The sequence below is a fragment of the Aptenodytes forsteri genome, unplaced genomic scaffold (genome assembly GCF_000699145.1).
Source record: "Aptenodytes forsteri isolate BGI_AS27 unplaced genomic scaffold, ASM69914v1 Scaffold82, whole genome shotgun sequence".
Taxonomy (NCBI): domain Eukaryota; kingdom Metazoa; phylum Chordata; class Aves; order Sphenisciformes; family Spheniscidae; genus Aptenodytes; species Aptenodytes forsteri.
Genome location: NW_008795490.1, coordinates 2,746,241 through 2,767,193, shown reverse-complemented (window position 1 = coordinate 2,767,193; position 20,953 = coordinate 2,746,241). Strand labels below are relative to the sequence as shown.

The window sequence follows — 20,953 nt, the reverse complement described above, 5'->3', positions numbered from 1 at the left end:
ATAGTTATAGCTGGATAAAGCAGGTGTTTTATTATGAACTCTTTTACAAATAGCACATATATTTCAATTTGAATGCATATACTGTTTTTGACTTCTGAAAGCACTGAATTCCAAGAAGGCACTGGTCAGCATTGGTCTTCACTGATTTATTTAATTGACCCAACAGTAAAAGTAATTGTATGAGAAAGTGTATACTCATATTTCTTTGCAGATCCAGCTGTTGGAAAGTCTGCAGGAATCGTGGACAGAGTATGAAAATAATGTGCAGTGCCTAAAAACTTGGTTTGAAACCCAAGAGAAGAAGCTGAAACAGCAACAGAAAATTGGAGACCAGGCTTCAGTACAGAATGCTTTGAAAGACTGTCAGGTAATGTCCCCTTACAGATAACAATATTCTCTTTCCAACAGTTAGAAACAACACTTGATAAAGCTGTGTGAAATCTTCATATCAGTGAAATCAGTGACAGAACTCCCCTTTACTTCAGTGAGGGAGAGATTTCATTCCTAAAGTGAAAGCAATAAGAAAGGAGGAAGGAACAATAACGTCCCAAGGATCTTTAAAAGCAACCAAAGTCATTATTCTTTTTGCATTGTCTATTAAAGCATGGCCTTTTCCAAGCACGCCAGGCCTACTGAACTAGAAAGGCCGTCAAAGGAATATGTTCCCATTCCTGTTTACCCAGTCTTATGGAACTTGATGTCATGAACACCATGCTTGACTATTAGGAAACTTGTTTATTCTGCCTTATCACTACCTTTCCTCCGCCCCTCCTTTTTTTTCTGTTCTTTTTCCACCTGATATATTCCACCTGACTATTTAAAAAAAAAAAAGCTAGAATCCAAGGAGTTTTTATGCTTTTATTCAAAATGTGTTAGGAATCAAATTTTTTCAAATATTCAACTATGCAGAGAAGGAAATAGTGCTGGATTCCCTTTTGCTTCCAGAAAACTGAAGGAGAATCATGATTATGATGGGCAAAGACAGGATGAGGCAAAGCTCAGCTATATATAATGTACATAAGTTCAGAACCACCTCAGTTTTTCATGCAAAATTCATACAAGGACTACACAACAGTGAATAGGGTATCACAGTTGACTCTGAACATCTTACTCAGAATGGCACGCATTTAAGTAGTTAGAAGCTTGCTTCTGGAGCTGTCAGGCTAGAGTTCCAATTTATAGGTATATAAGCAAAATAGATTTTTCTGAATTTATAAACAAGGCCTCTACATGGTATCAGGCATCACATAATTTTTGCTCAAAAATATTTTGTTCTACCAGACACCAAATAATAAACTTCACACGAGATTAAATGTGTAATTAAACTCTGTCAGGACAACCTCATGCCCAAAATCTTGGTATTCTCACACCCTTAAAAAGGAGTAAGGAAGTGTGTTTATCTTGATGTGGCTGTCTTTCCTGCATGCATTTAGTGAATGGGATGAATATGATCTAGCTTTTAAGTCTTCACAAACAGAACAGCTGGAAGTTTATTCAAATGAAATGCATAAGAGAATTTAATCTATATTCACCAGTGTATGAAACCCATCTTTGTTTCTGTAAAGGCAAATAGTTGTTTAGGCCAGATATGTTAGAAGTCAATTTTTTTTCCGAAGTTCTTGACCTAAGTTTTCAAACTGGTTGCAGTGCTTAGTTTCAGTCCAGCTATCTTTATGGTTTCAGCACAATAAGCCCATATGACTGAAGCAAGAGTAATTTAGCATAACCTGACATAATCGGCAGGCTGTGCTTGGCTGGAGTTCAAAGCTGAAACTGATTTATCACCTTTATGGTTCCTTTTGGTCAGGGAAGTTAGCAAATACACTTGGGGAGTCAGTTATAAATGGCAAGACTTTGATCAGCAGAGAAACAAATTGTTTAAGAAATAACTGTATCAGACACTCCCAGGTATCCGGTTCAACTAGTACAAAAGCTGCAGTTTATTTATTAACCGATGTTAGTTGCTGCCTAGTGTCACATTAATAAATGAAAGCAACCACTTTTTCCCATCACAGATCAGAAACAGTAATGTGTCTTTAATTTGGTTATGAGTTTAACATGATGAATAAGAAACCCCCTTTCACAGAAAACCAGAAATATTTGCTATTTTTGGTGTTTGAAGATTTTGCCTGTTTCACATTCTGAATTTTGGAGCAACCTTGTACAAACTTAAATGCCTTTTTAGTGTTAAAATCCACTTTTTGGAAAGTCAAATTCACTATGTACAACTTAGAAGTGTTTGCTTTGGTGTCAGCTGCTAAAAAAACGATGTATTACTCCAAGGCTGTAGTCTGGAACAAGGTCATGGCTAGAAGTTTGAAGAAATGTGAAATAATACAGAAGAAAAGGCTAAGAATAAACAGTACAGCAAAAATGCTCTCACATATATGTATATAGACAAAAGTGTGTTGTATGTATGCAGGGATAAATTCTGTTAACAGCAAGTGTTTGCAAGACTGGGCAGAATTTGGTTCCAAATACTCTCCCCACTACCTAAAATGTAAAGTCTGTTATGGCAGGGGGGGGTTGTTTGTTTTTGTTTGTGTGTTGTTTTGTTCACTTGTTGTTGTGGTTGCTGTTGTGATTCTTAGGGAGAGTAATATATTGAAAGACACGGGTTTTCAGTTTGCCCAGAGTTTTGTTGTGTTGTTTTCTTTCCCTGATGACCCATCTCTCTCAGTAAGGAAAGGCCTGCAGAAAATTAAAGTATAACCTTAGATCACAAGATGTACTCCTTAATGTAGAGACATCCCAAGATTGCTCTCACCTCATAGTGTGCTTTCCATATCACACTGACTACTTTATCTCCAGACAGGTAAACACAAATTTGTGCTGGCCTAAAGCCTACAAGCCATACTTCCCACCTCTGCTCAGACTCAGTGTTTGCACTACCTGAAGCTATGCATCTTCCACACGAGTCAGAGCACTGCAGGACTTTCTTGGATCTCCCTGCACCGTGCCATGAAATTATATAGGCAGTTTCCTTGCTAGGAATGAGCTTATGGGAGCGTGCTGTATGACTCACAGTTGCTCACCGAGTCGTCTTGTTCTCTGTCCTTCATTTTGTAACTTCATTCTCATGCTATTGAGGCATGAGCAAGATCACAGGCTTTGTGACTAGCAAATGTTACGTACCAGAGATTCTGCACTTCACTTATTGATAAAACTGGCAAACTTGAATCAGCATTTCCATGACCAATCTAGGGTCATCTTAAATCAACAACACAGTCAGCACTTGCCTGAAGCAGCAAAACAAGCCACTAACAAGTTGTCATGGCCTCAGTGCTTATGTACTCAGCCCTGTTTTCTTCACTTGTTTTCACGCCAACTGTTCATTTTCTTCCCATTTTCTTGGGTTAGTCTGTGGGAACGCTGAGCAGAGCAAAATGCTATCGAGCTCATTAATGCTTCCTAATGGCATGCAACCTTGAGGAGGCAATAAGGAAAATTCCTGCAGCCTGTTGCTTGTTGTCATTGGCTGGACTCCAATGAACTTGTCATCTAGGGGAAGGCTCGCTGTCCTCAGGCAAGGGGCTTTGCTGGGACCTGGCAAAGGAATAAAGACTCCACTTCATGTGGGGAGGCATGGCAAATTGACATCTTTCCCTAGGAAGTCATTTTGTCCTTTTCCTTGGGTGGCAAAATTCATTTTTTTCCAGAGGCTTGAGCCAGCTCTGGACTAATTAAAAAGCCTTCTCAGTGTTCTAGGACAAAATAAGACACACAACAATTTTCCCATGTATTCAAAATGCTGTCCTATTTTTAACGAGTTTTGGACTCTTACATGAGAGCAGAAGATTACACAGAAGTTTAATGTAGAGGACATGCTTCTATTTAAATTAAAGACAAATAACTGTGCTTTAAAGGGAACATAAAATATTAAATAAAATTGCTGATGAGTTATGATTCTCTCGAGAATAAAAACCTGAAGTATGTAAGTGTGACTGTCCTATTATTTAAACTAAGGAGCTTATAGGCATCTTTTCTATCTCAGGGCGTTATCTATCCAATTAAACAAACAAAAATACTCAGGTATCTTCTTTTTCTTTTCAGGAATTAGAAGAATCAATAAGAACAAAGGAAAAAGAAGTAGAAAATGTAGAACAGAGTGGTCTTTCTTTGATACAGAACAAGAAGGAAGAAGTCTCTTCTGTTGTTATGAATACACTGCAAGAAATTAACCATTCCTGGGCCAATTTGGATCACATGGTAAAAGAATCATCAAGGGGCAAATTATAGCTCCAGGAATAGAGCATGGAGAAGGAGAATTAGCAGTTTGCAACTAGTGGATTTCTCCTGTATTGTAGGGGAAGAGATTCTGAATTGTGTCCCTGTTTCCATCCATCCCCAAGTTTGTGTGTACACTCCACATAAAATGGGTATAATGTTTCCTATTTCAAGGATGCTTTTAATTCTTGTAATTGAAGCTTTTTAGATGCTTTCTGATATTTAGTGGAAAGGTACCAAATGATCTGTAAGGAACTACCTTTTCAAGCACACAGGTCTTGCAGAGTAAGGAAGAGATCACCATTAATTGTCATCAACCGAAGCTTGATAACACCAGTTCGCCTTCTCAGGAGGAATGCAGCGTGTTAGTGCTAGCCTCTCTGCTGACATTCATAGGCTGACTTGCCTGCCTTAGGGATACATGTTTCATAGTCTTAAGCAATTTCCTGCTTTGGACCAAAGTAGAATGGACTTGATACCTTCTCAGTCCCTGCCATCCTAGCTTTATAAAATCGAGCAGAACTTTATGCTGTACCCAGTGTAAGCCCAGCTGATTGTTGTGCAAAATCTTCGTTCTCCAAAAGATTTAAGATTAGGCATGTAGAACAAGTAGTATCTGAGATCAAAAGGAAGGAAATAATTTAAACGAAAACCAAATATCTTGAATGCTTTTCATTTACTTTTTTTTTTCCTTCCTCCTAGGTTAGCCAACTGAAGATACTGTTGCAATCTGTTCTCGATCAGTGGAGCATTTACAAAGTGGCTTATGAAGAACTGAATAGCTACCTGACAGAAGCCAGATATTCTTTGTCCCGTTTTTATCTTCTTACTGGTTCTTTAGAAGCTGTGAAAGTCCAAGTTGATAACCTTCAGGTGAAAAGAATACCATGCCTCTTGACATACTAAGGATGGATTTGAGGATTAGTTTTGTCCTCATTGCACAGATGCAGATAACTATACGTTTTGGTTCATAAGAAATGGAAGTACGGACATACTGGCACATTAAAATCACATGACATTAAGAGAACACATTATCAAATAGCCATTGCATTTTTCATTTTCCAGAAAAATAAAATGGTGATAGTTGTTTTCTTTTTAGATTTCTGATGCTGTTATTTAAATTTCGAGCCGTACTGTTAAATCGTTAAAAGTTTTTAAATCATGCTGGTGACCATTAATACTAAAGTTTCTCACTCTGCTTTGTCAGACTTCTGAGTTACTGGCACATTTTGAGATCACATTTTAAACCCCTCCCCGCCTCAACCCTGTGGTTGCAGTAGATTGAAGATCAAAGAAAATAATGTTCCAAAAGCTGAGATGCTCACATGTTCAAGTGGTTTTCCACTGTAAGAAAAGCATAAGATACAATGAGACCCCTGTTATAAAATTCTAAATTAGTATTAATTGAAATAATTAAATTAAAAATTACTGAAATTATTGTTCTATTACATAGAATAACCTTTTATTTCAAAGAAAGTTATTGTCTTTGGAATAAAAAATAATTATGCAAACATTTCCAGATGCTTAAAGTAAACAAGAACTTGTGTTGTTAGTATTTGCCAGCAAATTTAAGTTTACATTATCATGTAAATATTTTCTGTGATTTGACATCCAGACAGATATAAAGCCAAATGCCCTAAGCATGAACAGCACTTTTCAAACCAAGATTTAAAGAGCATCCATTAATGCACTTTACAACCACTCTTCTATGTTTTCATTTTTTTATGTGTCAGAGGAGGAGTCAGTAAAACAATAGGTACAGAAAATGACTTTTTTTTGCTTATTAAGATTTTGATTATACTGTTTAATCAGGTTGAAATTTGCTGGGCTGCTCAAACTGTAATAATATGCATAAAAATATTTAAGGTTAAAAAAAAAAAAAAGGAGCATTTTCCCTGCCAGCAGTACTTCAGACTGATAAATGAAAGAGCAAGAACCTTATTTTCAGAATAAAGCTTTTTTTGTGCTGTTACTTTTTTCATCTCATTCTAAACAGGAAAATGTTATTTAATTTATTTTCTTCCATCAGTTAAGTTTTAATTTCTGAAGCAGTTCCATGCACTTACTCCTTCTGTGCAGGAGTACTTGTTTAGAATAATTTCTTTTACAAGATTTTTACAGACTAGGTTAAAATTTAATTTTTGCTACACCTTGGTATTGAATCAAATTAATCTAACGACAGTCTTTATATTAAACAACCTTCTATTTAGATGAAACACACATGAAATCAAGTTTTGCATTCATAACCTGGATGATGTAATTGATACATACTATTTTGATACTCTTTGTATTATTATTATTATTATTACTACTACTATTATTATTATTATTATTATTATTCTATCTGTTTTAGAGCCTACAAGATGAATTGGAAAAACAAGAAAATAGCTTACAGAAATTTGGTTCTGTGACCAATCAATTATTGAAAGAATGTCACCCACCAGTGACTGAAACACTTACCAACACTTTGAAAGAAGTGAATATGAGGTAGAAAATGTCTGTGTGTTGAACTTTACTTTCAGTGGTAAATTTGCATTTATCCATTGACCCAGTTTTCCATCACTTCTATTTTTGTTATATTTTATTATTCTATGGTTTCAGGGGTTTGGCGGGCTTGTGGGGGAGGGTGGGGTTATTCCTTTTGCCAAGGGCTGGAGCAGAACTGTCTCATTTACTACTAATAATAAATGAAATATTATTTTCTTCAGCAAAGCATTTGGACATTACTGTCAGTAATTTTGCTCCATGTGTGGCTGCCAGCCAAGATTCATAAATACCATGCTGAAAATAATACTGCACTTAACATGCAAGAATCCTGTCTAAAAATTTTTTTTTGCTATGCATGCACCAGGCTCCCCAGATTTTAGGTTGCTATTTCTAGTTGTAGGAAGGGCATGATAGGCAAGAAGGTCTAAGCCTTCACTAGTAGCTTGGCAAACAGCTTCACCAACTTTGAATCCAGGCCAGAACCAGTGTAAGGGTTTACTCAGAGAAGCTACAGAAAAGCAGGATCCAAAAGCAAAAACTAGTTTAGTGGAAAGTTGGGTTGTTTGGGATTTTTTTTGAAAACACAATCATGCCAAATTTATTTTAATCCGTGGTCCATCCTGTCCTAGAATCTGGAAGTGGAGGGAGGGATTATTCACCCCATTTCAAAAAAGATACTGTAGGATTGAACAGTTTCAGTGATGACTGATGGAATTTTCACTTCACCATTTTTATCACATAATAATAATTGAAAAATACTGTGATTTCCTTTGGTAAGTAAATAATGAGGCAATTTGATAAATACCAGCACATTTGAGAAAGTACATGTTTCTGGTTGCCATTAGAGCCAAGAATTCGAAGCAGGATTAGATATTTATTTGGATAATAAAAATATAAAGAGTTTTAATAGGTCTGGGAGTATTTTAGAAGAGACTTAGACAGAGCTTGATGGCTGTAAATATTCTGTCAGGGTTTGGGAGGAAATGGCAGCAGAAGAAATGGTTTCTTGTTTACACCTGTTTTGGGCCTCTTAGGCCCTTGCAGGAATCTGGTACTGGCAGTTCACGGTCGGTCATGGATGCTCTGTGCAGTGAATCAAAGTGTGCTACGTGGAAATAGCAGGAGGTTCGCTTCAAAAAGTGCACTCCAGCTCTGACCTCAAGCATTAATATATGGCATCCAAGATGTAGCACAGATCAGACCTGCTGTGGCAGGTCAGAACAGCCTGTCAACATATTTCTTGGATTCCTTTTTTTTTCCCCAAATGTCTGGAGCTTGATTATTACCAAATTTCTTAAAAGCCAAAAGACCATGGAAACAGCAGAGAGAAAAGAGGGACAGGGATAGTTCTTGTGGACTCCCAGGTTTCGATCATTAATCCAATCTCTTCACCAGGTGGAACAACCTCCTGCAGGAGATTGCAGAGCGGCTGCGTGCCAGTAAGGGCCTCCTTCAGCTGTGGCAGAGGTACAAGGACTGTTACCAGCAGTGCTCTTCCACAGTCCGTCAGCGGGAAGACCAGACCAATGAACTCCTGAAGACTGCCACCAGCAAAGACATTGCTGATGATGAAGTTACTACTTGGATTCAGGACTGCAATGTATGTTCAGTTAAGCTTTGCAGTTTTTCACAGCTCTGTGGGCTAAAAATCACAAGAGGCTCTCCTTTACTGAACTCTGTACTTGGTGTATTGGAAACTTGTATGCAAACACATTTCTCTTTCCTGTGCCTGAGATGCATCAGTAGAGACAGCTTTACGTCTGCTACCCAAATCTCATGAGTTTCTCATACTTTTCATGTGATCTCTCCATTACTTGTTGTGGTGTTGTTTCAGAAGCTTGTATCTGAAGTCATCTCTCTGGAGAAGGTGGATAAATTATATCATTTGATTCAGTCTATAGTCCCTGCTTATCGAAGGGATTCTTGCTTGGGAAAACAATTCTATCAAATCTATTGAGTTCCTTACAATAGAAAGAAACACAAGATCCTTTGACTGTATTGCCACCAATCAAGGCTGTTCTCTTTTTCTGAATGAAAAAAGACCGTGTTTGTTCTGGGGATGTCTTTATCCTTCCTTATGGAAGGACGCCATTCACTCTGAAACCTTGAGAATTCTTCCTTTTTCAAAACTGTATCTCAAGGCAGCAGGATAGTTTATCTCCTATTTGTGGTTACATTTTGGTTCTTTTGAGTTTAAGTTAATGTTAAGTGTCATTGACAAAAAAATTAAAATGTTAATTGTCTTAGTGTAAGCAAAACAATCGCAAGGAGTAAAATGAACACAGTAATGAGCTTTTTGAGCATTTGCTGCCATAGTCATCTGGACTGGCAATTAAAATTGTTCAGTTCAAATAATTTCTTCACTTCCTGATGTCCCATTCTTTAGCCATTATGTTAGGCCATTTACAAAAGTTTTTTTTTTTATCCCTCCTGATAATTCATAGCAGGAAAAAAAGGGAGGTCTAGTCAGACCTGAATCGACCCACAGGGAGGGCTGCCACTGCTTAGGACCAGCATGCCAGTAGATTCAAAAGGTTTGTTTCAACAAGTACTGCCTCATCGGTAACTTGGGCTTGCTCAAAGGTAGCTGAGCAGTCAAGTGCTTTCTGTTCCTCTGTGCACAGGTACTTTGAGATATTCTTTTATTCTGCACATCATTTCCTTTTCATACAGAGTGTGAGTGGACACTTGGCATTGAAATACTGTAGTAAATGTAAGTTTTTCATATAGTGGTGGAGTTCGGTCATTTCACTCCTTTAAATCAGGGGAGGATGACATCAGCAGAGTGTCAGGTTAGCTATTCATATCTTTATTCAATGTGTTGCCACAGGATGTACTCACGGATTTGAAGACAGCAAAGGAGTCGCTAGCTGTTCTTCAAGAACTGGGAGAGGAGCTAAAAGGCCAGGTGGAGGCTGCAGCAGCAGCAGCTATACAGTCTGATCATCTTTCTCTGAACCAGAATCTGTCAACCCTAGAACAGGCTCTCTGCAAGCAACAGGCTGTACTTCAGGTATGCAGAGAGTGTTTCCAGTCCTTGAATCTGATCATCCCGTGGTACCTGAAAACACATAAATTAGCTAAAACTGCCTGGGAAAAGAGGGTGGTGTTACCTGTTCATCAGCATTTCCTAGACTTCCCTGGAAGCCAAAGCTGAGAGTAGAAAATATGCTCAAGTCCAGCATAGAGACCTTGTAAGAAGGTCCAAATCCTGGGAAGAGGATAGCAAACCTCATGGAGGAAAGTGTCTATCTGGAATGCCAAGGGCACCACGCTTTCTGTGGACAGCAATAGTGCTAACAGCTGGATCCACAGCTACTGCTCCCCTGAAGACAACTTCTTTTCCCAGCTAGTTCTTTAGCAGTAAAACAAATTAAGAGATTCTGAATAATTGTGTAGGATTTATTTTTACAGTTCCTATTAATGTCAATGACCAGGCTGACACCTACCATTTGTGTCAAAGCCTGTTCAGTAGATGTTGCTAATTGCTTGTGTCACCAGGGACTAAAGAGCAAAAAAAGAAAGGCAGAATGTTTTCCATAGGAAAGTATATGGGTGAGAAAGCAACAAAGGTAGTGGCTTCTCTTTGGGTGACGAGGATTTACCCAAGAAATCCAGCATTGTCTAGAATGTGCTTATAACGTTTTGTCTCCTCACAGCACAGTGATGTAAGAGAAGTTTTTCATTTCAAACTGCAATAATAGCAACTAGTGGTTCTCTCTGCTGACAATAAATTAAGCAGAGGAGTTAGTTTTATAAAAGGAAGTCAGAGAAGGTTATCTATTTCAAGGCAAGGAGATATTTATTTTGTTGAAGTGTTGCCTTTTTGCTATGATCAAAAATCCTCTGTTCTAACCTAAAAAAACTCCAATAATTCCACAGTCTGTGAACAAAGCAGCAGTTACAATTGCTCCTAGCCTATACAGCTGTTCGCAAAGCTATAATGAGAATCTAATGTAGCTACAAGACTGTAATGTCAATATGGATGCTGTGTGGCTGAAGTTCTTAAACTGTGGGTCCTTTTCTATTCAAGGCTGGAGTGCTAGACTATCAAACCTTTGCCAAGAACCTACAAGTCCTTGAGGCCTGGATAACAGAAGCAGAAGAAATATTGAAAGGACAGGATCCCAGTCACTCATCTGATCTCTCAGCAATACAGAGTAGAATGGAGGAACTCAAGGTGACTTATAAATGCAGAAAGTGTTGATTTTTTTTCTGTTAGCCTGGTTATTTGTAGTACAGGGTATGCACAAATATCATACATGCATTCTATACATATTAAAGGACTGTCACTCATGCAAAGTCTAAGACTGAGAACTTAGGAGTTTGGTGGCAGTCAAGGAGTGATTGTCCATGTTACTTTGCCCCTGAGTAAAGAAGAAAAGGACAGGCAAACTGTTTAGAATAAAATTAATATCAAATCAAAATGGGAAAATGGGAAATGAAAATTTTCCATCAAAATGGAAATTTTAGCAGTTTTTGGAGATTTCCTTCATCTTGTTTTCTCTCCACTTTTTTGAATTTATGCAATTCCTGTCTCAGTGGTATTTGGTTTAGGGATGAAGTCATCTATTCATTTTGGATATCTTGATATACTGAAGAAACATTCATACTGTGTACCGTGTGATCTCCATTTGAGCTCTTTCACTCTTTCTTTTTGTGGGGCTTTTTTTTTTCCCCTCTTCTTCTTTCGGAGGCCCTGACAGGAAGGTGATGAATTTTGCTATCTAGGCTAGTTTTGTCATTTTAATCTTCCATTATTTTTCTATCAGGATTAACTTTACACATAATTCCACTTTGGGCATGCTAAAAACCAGGATGTTTTCCTAACATAGTGAATTGGATATGTCTGTATTGCAAAACAAAAAACTAAAAATAAAAAGTTGAATAAGTTCAATGGGAATTTGCCAGCCTAGCATTCAGGCTAAGAAACAAGAAAAAAGGCTCACTTTTTTGACAATATAAACATAAGGCTTCAAACAGTAGCCTACTTTTGCAGCTCTGAGTGGTAAAACCCCAATTCAGCAAAACACTTCAGTGCAATTTGAGTTTACTCCTCTGTGCACGTTTGAACGTGAATGTAAATCTTCTCCTGGTCTGGGACCAGAGGTTGAAAACCAGAAATGCAGTTTTTCCCTGGCATAGGGATCGCTTGCCACTTGGTGGCAACCAAGGCCGTTCCAAATTTAACTGAGTGCTAGTTCATAATTTTGCAGTCTATAATAGTGTAATTACTGAACTTCTAGTTATCACTTTTATTGTTTGTTGCAGAGTCAGATGTTGAAGTTCAGCAGCATGGCCCCAGATTTGGACCGTCTTAATGAACTGGGTTACAGGCTTCCTCTGAATGATAAAGAAATCAAAAGGATGCAGAACCTGAACAGACATTGGTCTCTGATCTCATCTCAGACTACAGAGAGATTCAGGTGGGGATAGTTAAAGATTGTTGTATAGTTTTCTTAGATTACAACAGCTAGAAAGTATACCATTTGCAGAATATAGAAAATGTTTCAGATATTTTATTAATCAAAGCTCCTCTTCTTTGGTGTACTTATAAGTAAAGAGCGAAGCCAGTGAGTTGAGATGTTGGTTTTGCCATAAATTAACAGAATTTGAAATGAGGAAGACTGCCACTTTTCAAAGTCTTGACTAAATAAATTGAAAGAGGCAGCTGAGTGAGAAAAGTGTTACCATCTGATTTGGAATTCTGCTGGACAAGTTACTGCAAGACTCTTAGCACTGTGTGTGAGAGGAGACCTTACCTGAATCCATCTTTCTTTCTTTCTTTCAGTAAGCTGCAGTCTTTCTTGCTGCAGCAGCAGACCTTCTTGGAGAAATGTGAGACTTGGATGGATTTATTAGTTCAGACTGAGCAGAAGCTGGCGGCAGAGATTGCAGGAAACTACCAGAGCCTTTTAGAGCAACAGAGGGCACATGAGGCAAGTCATCATGTGTATTTATACATAACTACAACGTATACTATTTCTACACGAATGGAATGCACGTTCTTTTGTGGAGTAATGTAATAGTATGCCTTGAATTGAATTATACTTGCCTGCACCGTCTGAGGATATCTTAACTTAAAAACCGAAGCATGCCAATATGTCAATAATACCCAGTTTGGAGGAGGACTTGAGTATCTGTCTGCATTTGTGTACAATGTATCAGTATGCCTATGAGTGCTTGTCCCCTACATTTAGTCTACTTGAGATTGGTTTGTACAAAGGAAATCAAAGTTTGTATTGGTCTTCCCATAGAACCTAACTATTCTCATGCAGTTTGGCCCTTTCTCTTCAGTCCTAGCTGGAGAAAATTTCTGTTCTTTCAGTTTATTCTGATTTTGTTTATTTGTTATTAAATTGCCAACTTATACAGCATCTGAAGAGCACGTAAAAGGAAGGCTTTTCTGTCAAATACTGAGTTATATAACTCATCGTGGGGCCTCCATTTGGTGACATTTGCTTGGAGAACAAACTGATTTGATCTTTGCTGTGTTCTGGAGTCATTTGTCTGTCTGTAACAAATCAAGAACTAGCCCAGCTTTTGCTGCAGGGAAGAAGTGATTCAGAGTTTTTACTAGAGGATGCCTTTATGATTCTTCAGTGAAGTCACGTGATGCACATTTTTTCTCCACCCGTATTGTTACTGCCAAGAATCCTGGTAAAGATCAAGTAAGATAAGTCAATTTTCATGCCAAAGCTCCCATGCGGCCACAGTAGTTTCAGTTCCCACAACTTTTTCAGCTGACCTACCATAGACTTAGGCCAGCTCATAGGGACAGTCATGTCCTTCCCCCCTCTTGCCTCTCACAGCATAGTGTTTGGATGAACTACTGTTGTTGTGTCCAGTCATAGCTATAACTTTTTGAAAGGGGTTAATGGCAATCTTCTTGCCTTCAGTTGTCTTGAGATCTCAGCTTAATTCTCTCCTGAAACCTTGATCTGAGCAGTTAGCTCAAATGAGTGTTACTCAGGCACTCTGAAGCTTTTTTTTTATTACAACTATAAAGTCATCTCTCAGAATTTGAAGAACTAATATCTGATTTTCTAAATACTGCAATTCATCCTAAGAAAATGTTGTAAACTGCATCTTTTTGTTACCTAAAGCTTTTTAGCATTTTATATAATCTAAACGTATTCAGTACTCAATGTTCTTTGCAGTGCCTCCTGATACTCATGAAGAATTTTCTTTCCACTCCTCGCAGCTGAAAGGGTCAAATCTAAACTTCTTGCGATGACTTTCCAGATTCTTTTTGCTTTGTATTTTTGAAGATAATGAGAAAATATTCCGTTTCCACATGCATTCCCAGAATGGATATTGAAATGCCTCCAGCTCTGTTATCAGATTTCCAGTGCTGACTCATAACTTTGCTGGTGTTTATTCAAAGAGGACCCCAGCTACCTCAGTGGCCTTATTTAGAAATAACTTCCCACTGAAATTTACAAACCAGCAACATGGAGGTAATACCTTTCTCAAATATCATGCACTAATGCTGGCATCTGCATCAGATAAGTCTGTCAGGACAATCTTGTAGTCATTCTTGCGCAATTCTCCAGATATCCATTTGGAAGCCTGGTACATTGCTTGAGACTCCCGCGCAGTGGGAATGCACGGAGACAAGCCTTTGAGAAAATGCTGGCAGGGGAAGGGGAAGCTCCTTTCCAACTCAATTACTGAATTTTTTTCCAGTGTGCTGGTGTTGTGCATTCCAACACCTGCCTTCCTTTCCTTCTCCTTTGAATTCCCATTTCTGTGGTTCATAGTGATCTACATATGAGAAGAAATTGGGGTGGCAAGTGGTCCCACATAACGGAGTATTCCTCTTATGTGCAGAGACAGTGTACATGTGGAGAGCAAGTGGATGTTGACAGAAATGTCTCTGCTTTTGGGTAGGGCTTGAATAGCTCCACTCTAGCAGAGTTCCTCATGCTTGATAAGCTTTTGTTTTACCTGTTCTCTTAAAAAAATATTGTCACTTTTGGGGGATTTGGTTTTGTTGGTTTTTGGTGGTTGGTGGTTTGTTTTTTTTTAACCAGTTGTGTTCTGTTTAGTCTCCATCTGTCAGCAATGCTGGTAGAAGCTGTTGCCTCCTGTGCTTCATCCATGCCCCCTAACTTGACAGAAATAGATATGACAGGAAGTAAAATTTCTGCCTTCTTGCTCAGCTTTCTAAAATTCTCAACCCCACAGTACTGTGGTTTTGTTCATGAGATAATAGAGCAATTAGTTTCCCTCTGGTTCAGGCTCAGTCATTCATAAGAGCCAAGGTATTCAAAGAACACTATCAAATACTTCTGCAAGGAAATTAGACCACACTATTTCTTTCTATGGGAAAATTTATGACCTGGGTAACATTTTCAAAATTAACTCAGTGATTCAGAGAGGCAAAAACTAATTTTGAAAAATTAGTCCATCGTCTAGAAGTCCTAAGCTACATACAATGAGCTCGAGGGATTTAATTGTGCAGGTGCCAATGGGTATTTTGCTGGCAGTTGCAGATGCAGGGATTGGTACATCACAATTTGAGCTGGTGGGAAGCTATATAACAGGGGTGTAGCCTGGATTTGGGGAACAGTGGCTCTCAGTTCAGGCAAGGGTGAACTTCTATCAACTGCAAACACCATTACTAACAAAAGAAAAAAAAAATCTCAAGCTTCATACCAGTACACTTTCTCTTTTAATCTCTCGGAAAACCTTTTGAACATGGAGTGGGTCCAGTCCTGAGCTGACGCCTGGGTGTACCTTCATCAACATAAGAATATTCCTGAACAACCTTATCTAGAGACATGGTCCATTACTAAAAGAAAAGATGTTTTTCAAAATAAATTTAAGTAGTATATATTTAAGTCATCTTTGCTTAAGTAGTTCTTAGGTAATTTTTGTCTTAAGTAATATTTAAGTAATAAGGGAGTTTTAAAAGTATTGTGAAAGTTTATTGTGACTGATGGGGAAAATTGGAAAATAAATTGGAAAAATTAGAAGTGGAAAATTGATTTCTAGCTCCTACACATGGCTGACCATTTCTTTTAAAGTTCTGTTGGCAATGTAAAATTGTTAAAAGTTTGTGTATAATGCTATCACACACAATCTGTGCATAAATTCAATTTAACAAGGCAAAGGACTATAATATTCTTAAACATGTCAGAAAATAAAAAATGCCCTTTTCTGTCCATGCAGTAAGTACCCTATCTGGATTTTGTTGTAAATTATAGTGCCAATCACACAATTGTACTCAGAGACATAAAACCTAGCTCCTGTTGATATTATTTAGCTTTTTAATAGTTTTTTTTTAAATCTCAAGTAACTAATTACTAGAAACAGCAAGTAACTCCAGCAATGAGATTTTTAAATGTGTTTCTATTTAAGTTCATGATGAAACTCCCATTGAATTAATTTGAAATGAGATTAAATACTTGAAAATTCATTTTTACCAGTGCATATAGAACACACAATCAGTGCAGAAATTCAATTTAACAAGGCAAAGGACTATAATATTCTTAAACATGTCAGAAAATAAAAAATGCCCTTTTCTGTCCATGCAGTAAGTACCCTATCTGGATTTTGTTGTAAATTATAGTGCCAATCACACAATTGTACTCAGAGACATAAAACCTAGCTCCTGTTGATATTATTTAGCTTTTTAATAGTTTTTTTTTAAATCTCAAGTAACTAATTACTAGAAACAGCAAGTAACTCCAGCAATGAGATTTTTAAATGTGTTTCTATTTAAGTTCATGATGAAACTCCCATTGAATTAATTTGAAATGAGATTAAATACTTGAAAATTCATTTTTACCAGTGCATATAGATAGAATTAAAATGTAAGATTTTGTTTTAACATCCTTGTCTCCTGTACAACAGCTATTCCAGGCAGAGATGTTCAGCCGCCAGCAGATTTTGCATTCAATTATCTCTGATGGGCAGCACCTCCTAGAACAAGGACAGGTGGATGACAGGTAGACATTCCTGTGTTGTTGCTGCTGCTGGTTATGTGAAGTAATACTTAAGAGTAGTGGGGGACTTCCAAACAGAGAAGGTAGCAGATGTCAGCGTTCAGATCATGCTCTTCTGAGGTAGAAGTTACTATCGCTGTGGTTAAGCTATTAATTAGCCAGTTCTTAAATAAGACAGTGTTCTTTAGGATGCTATGGGGTATGTGATGTGTGAATGCATTTGGGAATACAACAGCCTTGAGACTGCTTCTCTGACAAAGATTTGTCTTGAATTATCAAGCATGCTAGATATATGTCTATTTTGCTGTACTTTCAAAATGTCACTTTCACCAAAGGAGCCTGCAGTGACAGATTTAGTGAGTTACACTTGATTTTTGCCAGCTGGGGATTTGCCTCTACCAAGAGGATTCCCTACTGCCATTTAAGAACACCTGCAGCCTAAATGTGATGGAATAGGAATTCATTGCTGTCTGAGATTTTATTTTAAACACTTGTGGTCAAATGAATGAAAATCAGTGAAACACCAGTGGCTTCACACTTCTGCATATGCATTGACTTTGCTAAGGTTATCGTGGTCCTAATATAAGATGAACTGTTTATTGGGATGTGAGAATTTTGTTAATGCTGTGTATATCTTATGCTTGCTTTGAGCTCAGTAGTAAATCTGGGCGTGAATTGTGAAATCTCCATGATTTACTATGAATTTGGCTAATCCAAACTGGCAAAACCTGTGGGTTTTCTTTGTATATTTCTGGGGAGAAAGTAGAAGAGTTTTGTGTGTTAAAGGTTTGGGTTTTTAAGGTCTCGATAATTGGAGCCCTTTGATTCTCCCGGTACAGGAAGTGTGACGTTCTCATCGTCAGTCAGCTGTCATGAGACTTCAGTGCTTTTCTCCTAGTGTTTCATAATTGACAGCCAGAAAACATCTTCCCTTTCCCTTCAGTTTATTTCATTAAACAAATAGATCAAAGTATGAAGGTTGCTATGTATTTTTATTTATTTATCTATTTATAATAGGGATGAATTTAATCTGAAGCTGACTCTTCTAAGTAATCAATGGCAAGGAGTAATTCGCCGGGCACAGCAGAGGAGGGGGATCATTGACAGCCAGATTCACCAGTGGCAACGCTACAGGGAGATGGCAGAGAAGCTGCGCAAGTGGCTGGTGGAAATATCCTGCCAGCCAGTGAGTGAGCTGGGCAATGTTCCTATCCCATTGCAGCAAGCCAGAGCGCTACTGGATGAAGTGCAGGTATGTCCAGTGTGTTTGAAGAAAGCGGGAAAAAAACCCCGCCCTTTTTAGAGCCTTCATCATTTAAAGCATTCTTAAAAATGTATTAGATTCAAACTATCTGCTTTGCAGAAAGCAATATTGGGTGTTAGTTCTTCTTTGTAACTGGCACAGCCTCAGAAGCAGCACTGTGGTGGAAACGAAGTTGGAGTTCATAAAGAACATGCAATGGAGAACTTACTGGGCCCTCTCTCTCGAGCCTTGTTTGCTTCTGGTTTTGCTTTATAGCTAATGTCACACTGAAACTGTCTTGAAAAAAACAATGATGTCCTGTTTGAGGAATGTATTCTAGCTAACAAAAAAGGATACCTTGAGGGTCCATCTTCATGCGAGGTTAACAGTATCTGTTTTGCAGCTTGGTGTCTTCAAGCTTTTTGGCTGGAAGATACATATAATAATAAAGCTTATAAGCATAATAGGCTCTAGAGGAACTATTTCTCTTTAAGAGCAATTGAGATACTGGTACCAGTGGGGAGAAAGAAGTCTTTCATGTCTTCATCTCCTTGGAGAAATTTTCTAAAGGTCTGCTGCAGTAAATGATTCTGAAAAGGTTAGGGTAAAGCATTTGGGCAGTAGCGCATGCTTAAGCCAAGGTATGTAATCCATTAAAGTATGAGCTTGAGAATGAATTATACTGAATTGCTAATTGTAATTAAAAAGACAAAGCTGACAGAAAACTGTTAATATTTTCAGCTTAAAGAGAAAGTTCTCCTAAGGCAGCAAGGGAGTTATATCCTCACGGTGGAAGCTGGGAAGCAACTGCTGCTCTCTGCTGACAGTGGAGCTGAGGCAGCCCTGCAGACAGAGCTTACCGAAATTCAGGAGCGCTGGAGGATAGCTAGCACCCAACTGGAGCAACAAAAGAAACAGCTTGCTTTACTACTGAAAGTAAGTGTGTGATTTCTTCTGTACTTCTTCAGCAATTTCATGGTTTCTCACTGTGAATCCTGTTGAAGAAAAGCATTCTCAAGGGATAAATACAAATACAGGAATTGCATATACGCTACATGAGCTCACGATTTCATTTCACCACCTCTGAAACTAGGAGTAGTAATACTTCACAGTAGGCTTGTATGTTAGTTGATATCTTTTAACTGATATTTCTGGAACACTGCCAATAAAGGATATTCCTACCAGTCTCATTTTCAACATAGAACAAAAATTTATTTTATTTTGCACAATGCTGGTTAATTTTTATACATGCTGTATTGAAAATTAGACCTGCCTTATTCCCTCTACATGCCAATGTCAAGATTTATCTAGCAATGTAGTAGTCTGTGTTTCCTTCCAGTGTCTTGAGTATTTGCTAGTTTAGATAAACTTCTGTGATCTTGGAGAAGGGAGCCTTGAACTTTATTTTGAGTAAGCAATGTCCAGAATGCCTGCTAACCTCACTTTAAGTACTGAAGATGATAGGCTGGAATTTAAATTTGGTCTGTTTGTTTTTCCCTTTTACTCATTCTAGGGAGGATAATGAAAATTGGACTTGTGTGTATTAATAGAATAGGGCGAGCGCTTTTAGAATGGTTTCAGAGGTCTAATAGAATTACAGAATTACAGACACTTCAGTTTTGTTTGTAAATAGCAAGAAGCAAAGCAGTGCAAGAAATAAAATATTATTTTGGAAAAGTTCAGATAAGTAAATTTTTCTTCCTCTTTCAAGCCTTGTTCCTCGTACCTCGGCTTCTAGTGGGGGAATTATGTCAGGAAATTTTAGTTGTGAAAGCTGTTATCTAGGGTTCTGTGGTGTTTTGTCTCAATGAAAATATGGAACTTAATGCTTGAAGGTGAGGAAGTAGGGAAAAATTACCATGCAAATTGCATAAATCATCTCGTGGATATCAAGCCTTCATTACATTATGCTACCTTGGTCTTAAATACATGACTTTTTAGTGGTCTTCTGACCAAATGGGAAGTACAAGTGTATATTCTAGAAGAGTATGTGTTGCATTAAGAACATCACAGACTATTGTCATGTAAGGTCATATTACGTACTAAAGAGAGAAGAAAGAAGACACTAAGGAGAGGGGTTTTTTGCAAGACCTGTTCTTTGTAATTCTCCATCCTGAAGATGACCATGAAATACTGGCATAGATTGGAAAAAAATGGAAGGAGAGAAATAGGAAGGCAGTGGTAGAAGGAGAATATCTTGAAACAGAAGACTAAGAGAAACAAGTTCCATATTTTCTGGTATCACACAACTGGCATTCTTTATGGGTTGACTGGCTTATTAGAGATCTTTCTGTCTGTGAGTACCTTTTTAATAGGCTTTAACAAGCAGATGAGGCGGGTGAAACCGTACTGTCACATGACAATTGGTATGGTTTGATTGCATTGGACACATTTAAAATTTTGGAAAGTATACAAACACTAAAGCTGGGTGTAGTTGCTAAATCATAATTTAGAGGAGATACTGTAGGTACTTCAATCTGACCTGAATTTGCAGTATCCCCAGCCACTTTTTTTTTTTTTCCTGGAGATTAATGCACCTGAATGGAGCTTTTGTCAAAGAACAGTGGCATGTCTAATACAGACATTCAAGAAAGGAAGTGGAAAATAGTTCTGGCAGGGAGAGGCTTTTCTGAAAGGATGGAGTTGGATCTAGATAACGTTGTAATAACAGGAGGCTTTGGCTTGTGTATTTCTACTAGCAGAGACCTACACAAAAAATTTGACATAGTTGAACACGACTCAAGCTCTGAGACTACGAGTATTATTTAGAGGGGGATTTCAGGGCATGTTATCATTATGAAAAAGTTTTCACTGTTTAGTGGTTAGTTAGGCAAATCAACTGACATAAGTATAATCCAGATCTGAACTGAAGTCTAATAAACGTTCTGCCTTCAGGACTGGGAAAAATCTGAAAAGGGCATAGGAGACTCCCTGGAGAAGCTAAGATCATTCAAAAAAAAGCTTTCCCAGCCTTTGCCAGAACACCATGATGAGTTGCATGCAGAGCAGATTCGTTGCAAGGTAAAGCACTTGTTCTCTGACT

General features: G+C 37.9%; 1 protein-coding gene across 1 annotated transcript in view; it reads left to right on the top strand.

The window, feature by feature from the left end:
• Positions 1-20,953, top strand: part of SYNE1 (spectrin repeat containing nuclear envelope protein 1) — a 284,071-nt gene that overhangs the window by 219,047 nt on the left and 44,071 nt on the right. Inside the window, exons 113-125 of the mRNA XM_019472625.1 lie at positions 212-367; positions 4,054-4,209; positions 4,930-5,100; positions 6,581-6,714; positions 8,110-8,314; positions 9,545-9,727; positions 10,748-10,894; positions 11,986-12,140; positions 12,506-12,653; positions 16,576-16,670; positions 17,685-17,919; positions 18,652-18,846; positions 20,806-20,931. Of these exons, the coding sequence (XP_019328170.1) occupies positions 212-367; positions 4,054-4,209; positions 4,930-5,100; positions 6,581-6,714; positions 8,110-8,314; positions 9,545-9,727; positions 10,748-10,894; positions 11,986-12,140; positions 12,506-12,653; positions 16,576-16,670; positions 17,685-17,919; positions 18,652-18,846; positions 20,806-20,931 (2,106 nt within the window). The remainder of the gene's footprint in view (positions 1-211; positions 368-4,053; positions 4,210-4,929; positions 5,101-6,580; positions 6,715-8,109; positions 8,315-9,544; positions 9,728-10,747; positions 10,895-11,985; positions 12,141-12,505; positions 12,654-16,575; positions 16,671-17,684; positions 17,920-18,651; positions 18,847-20,805; positions 20,932-20,953) is intronic.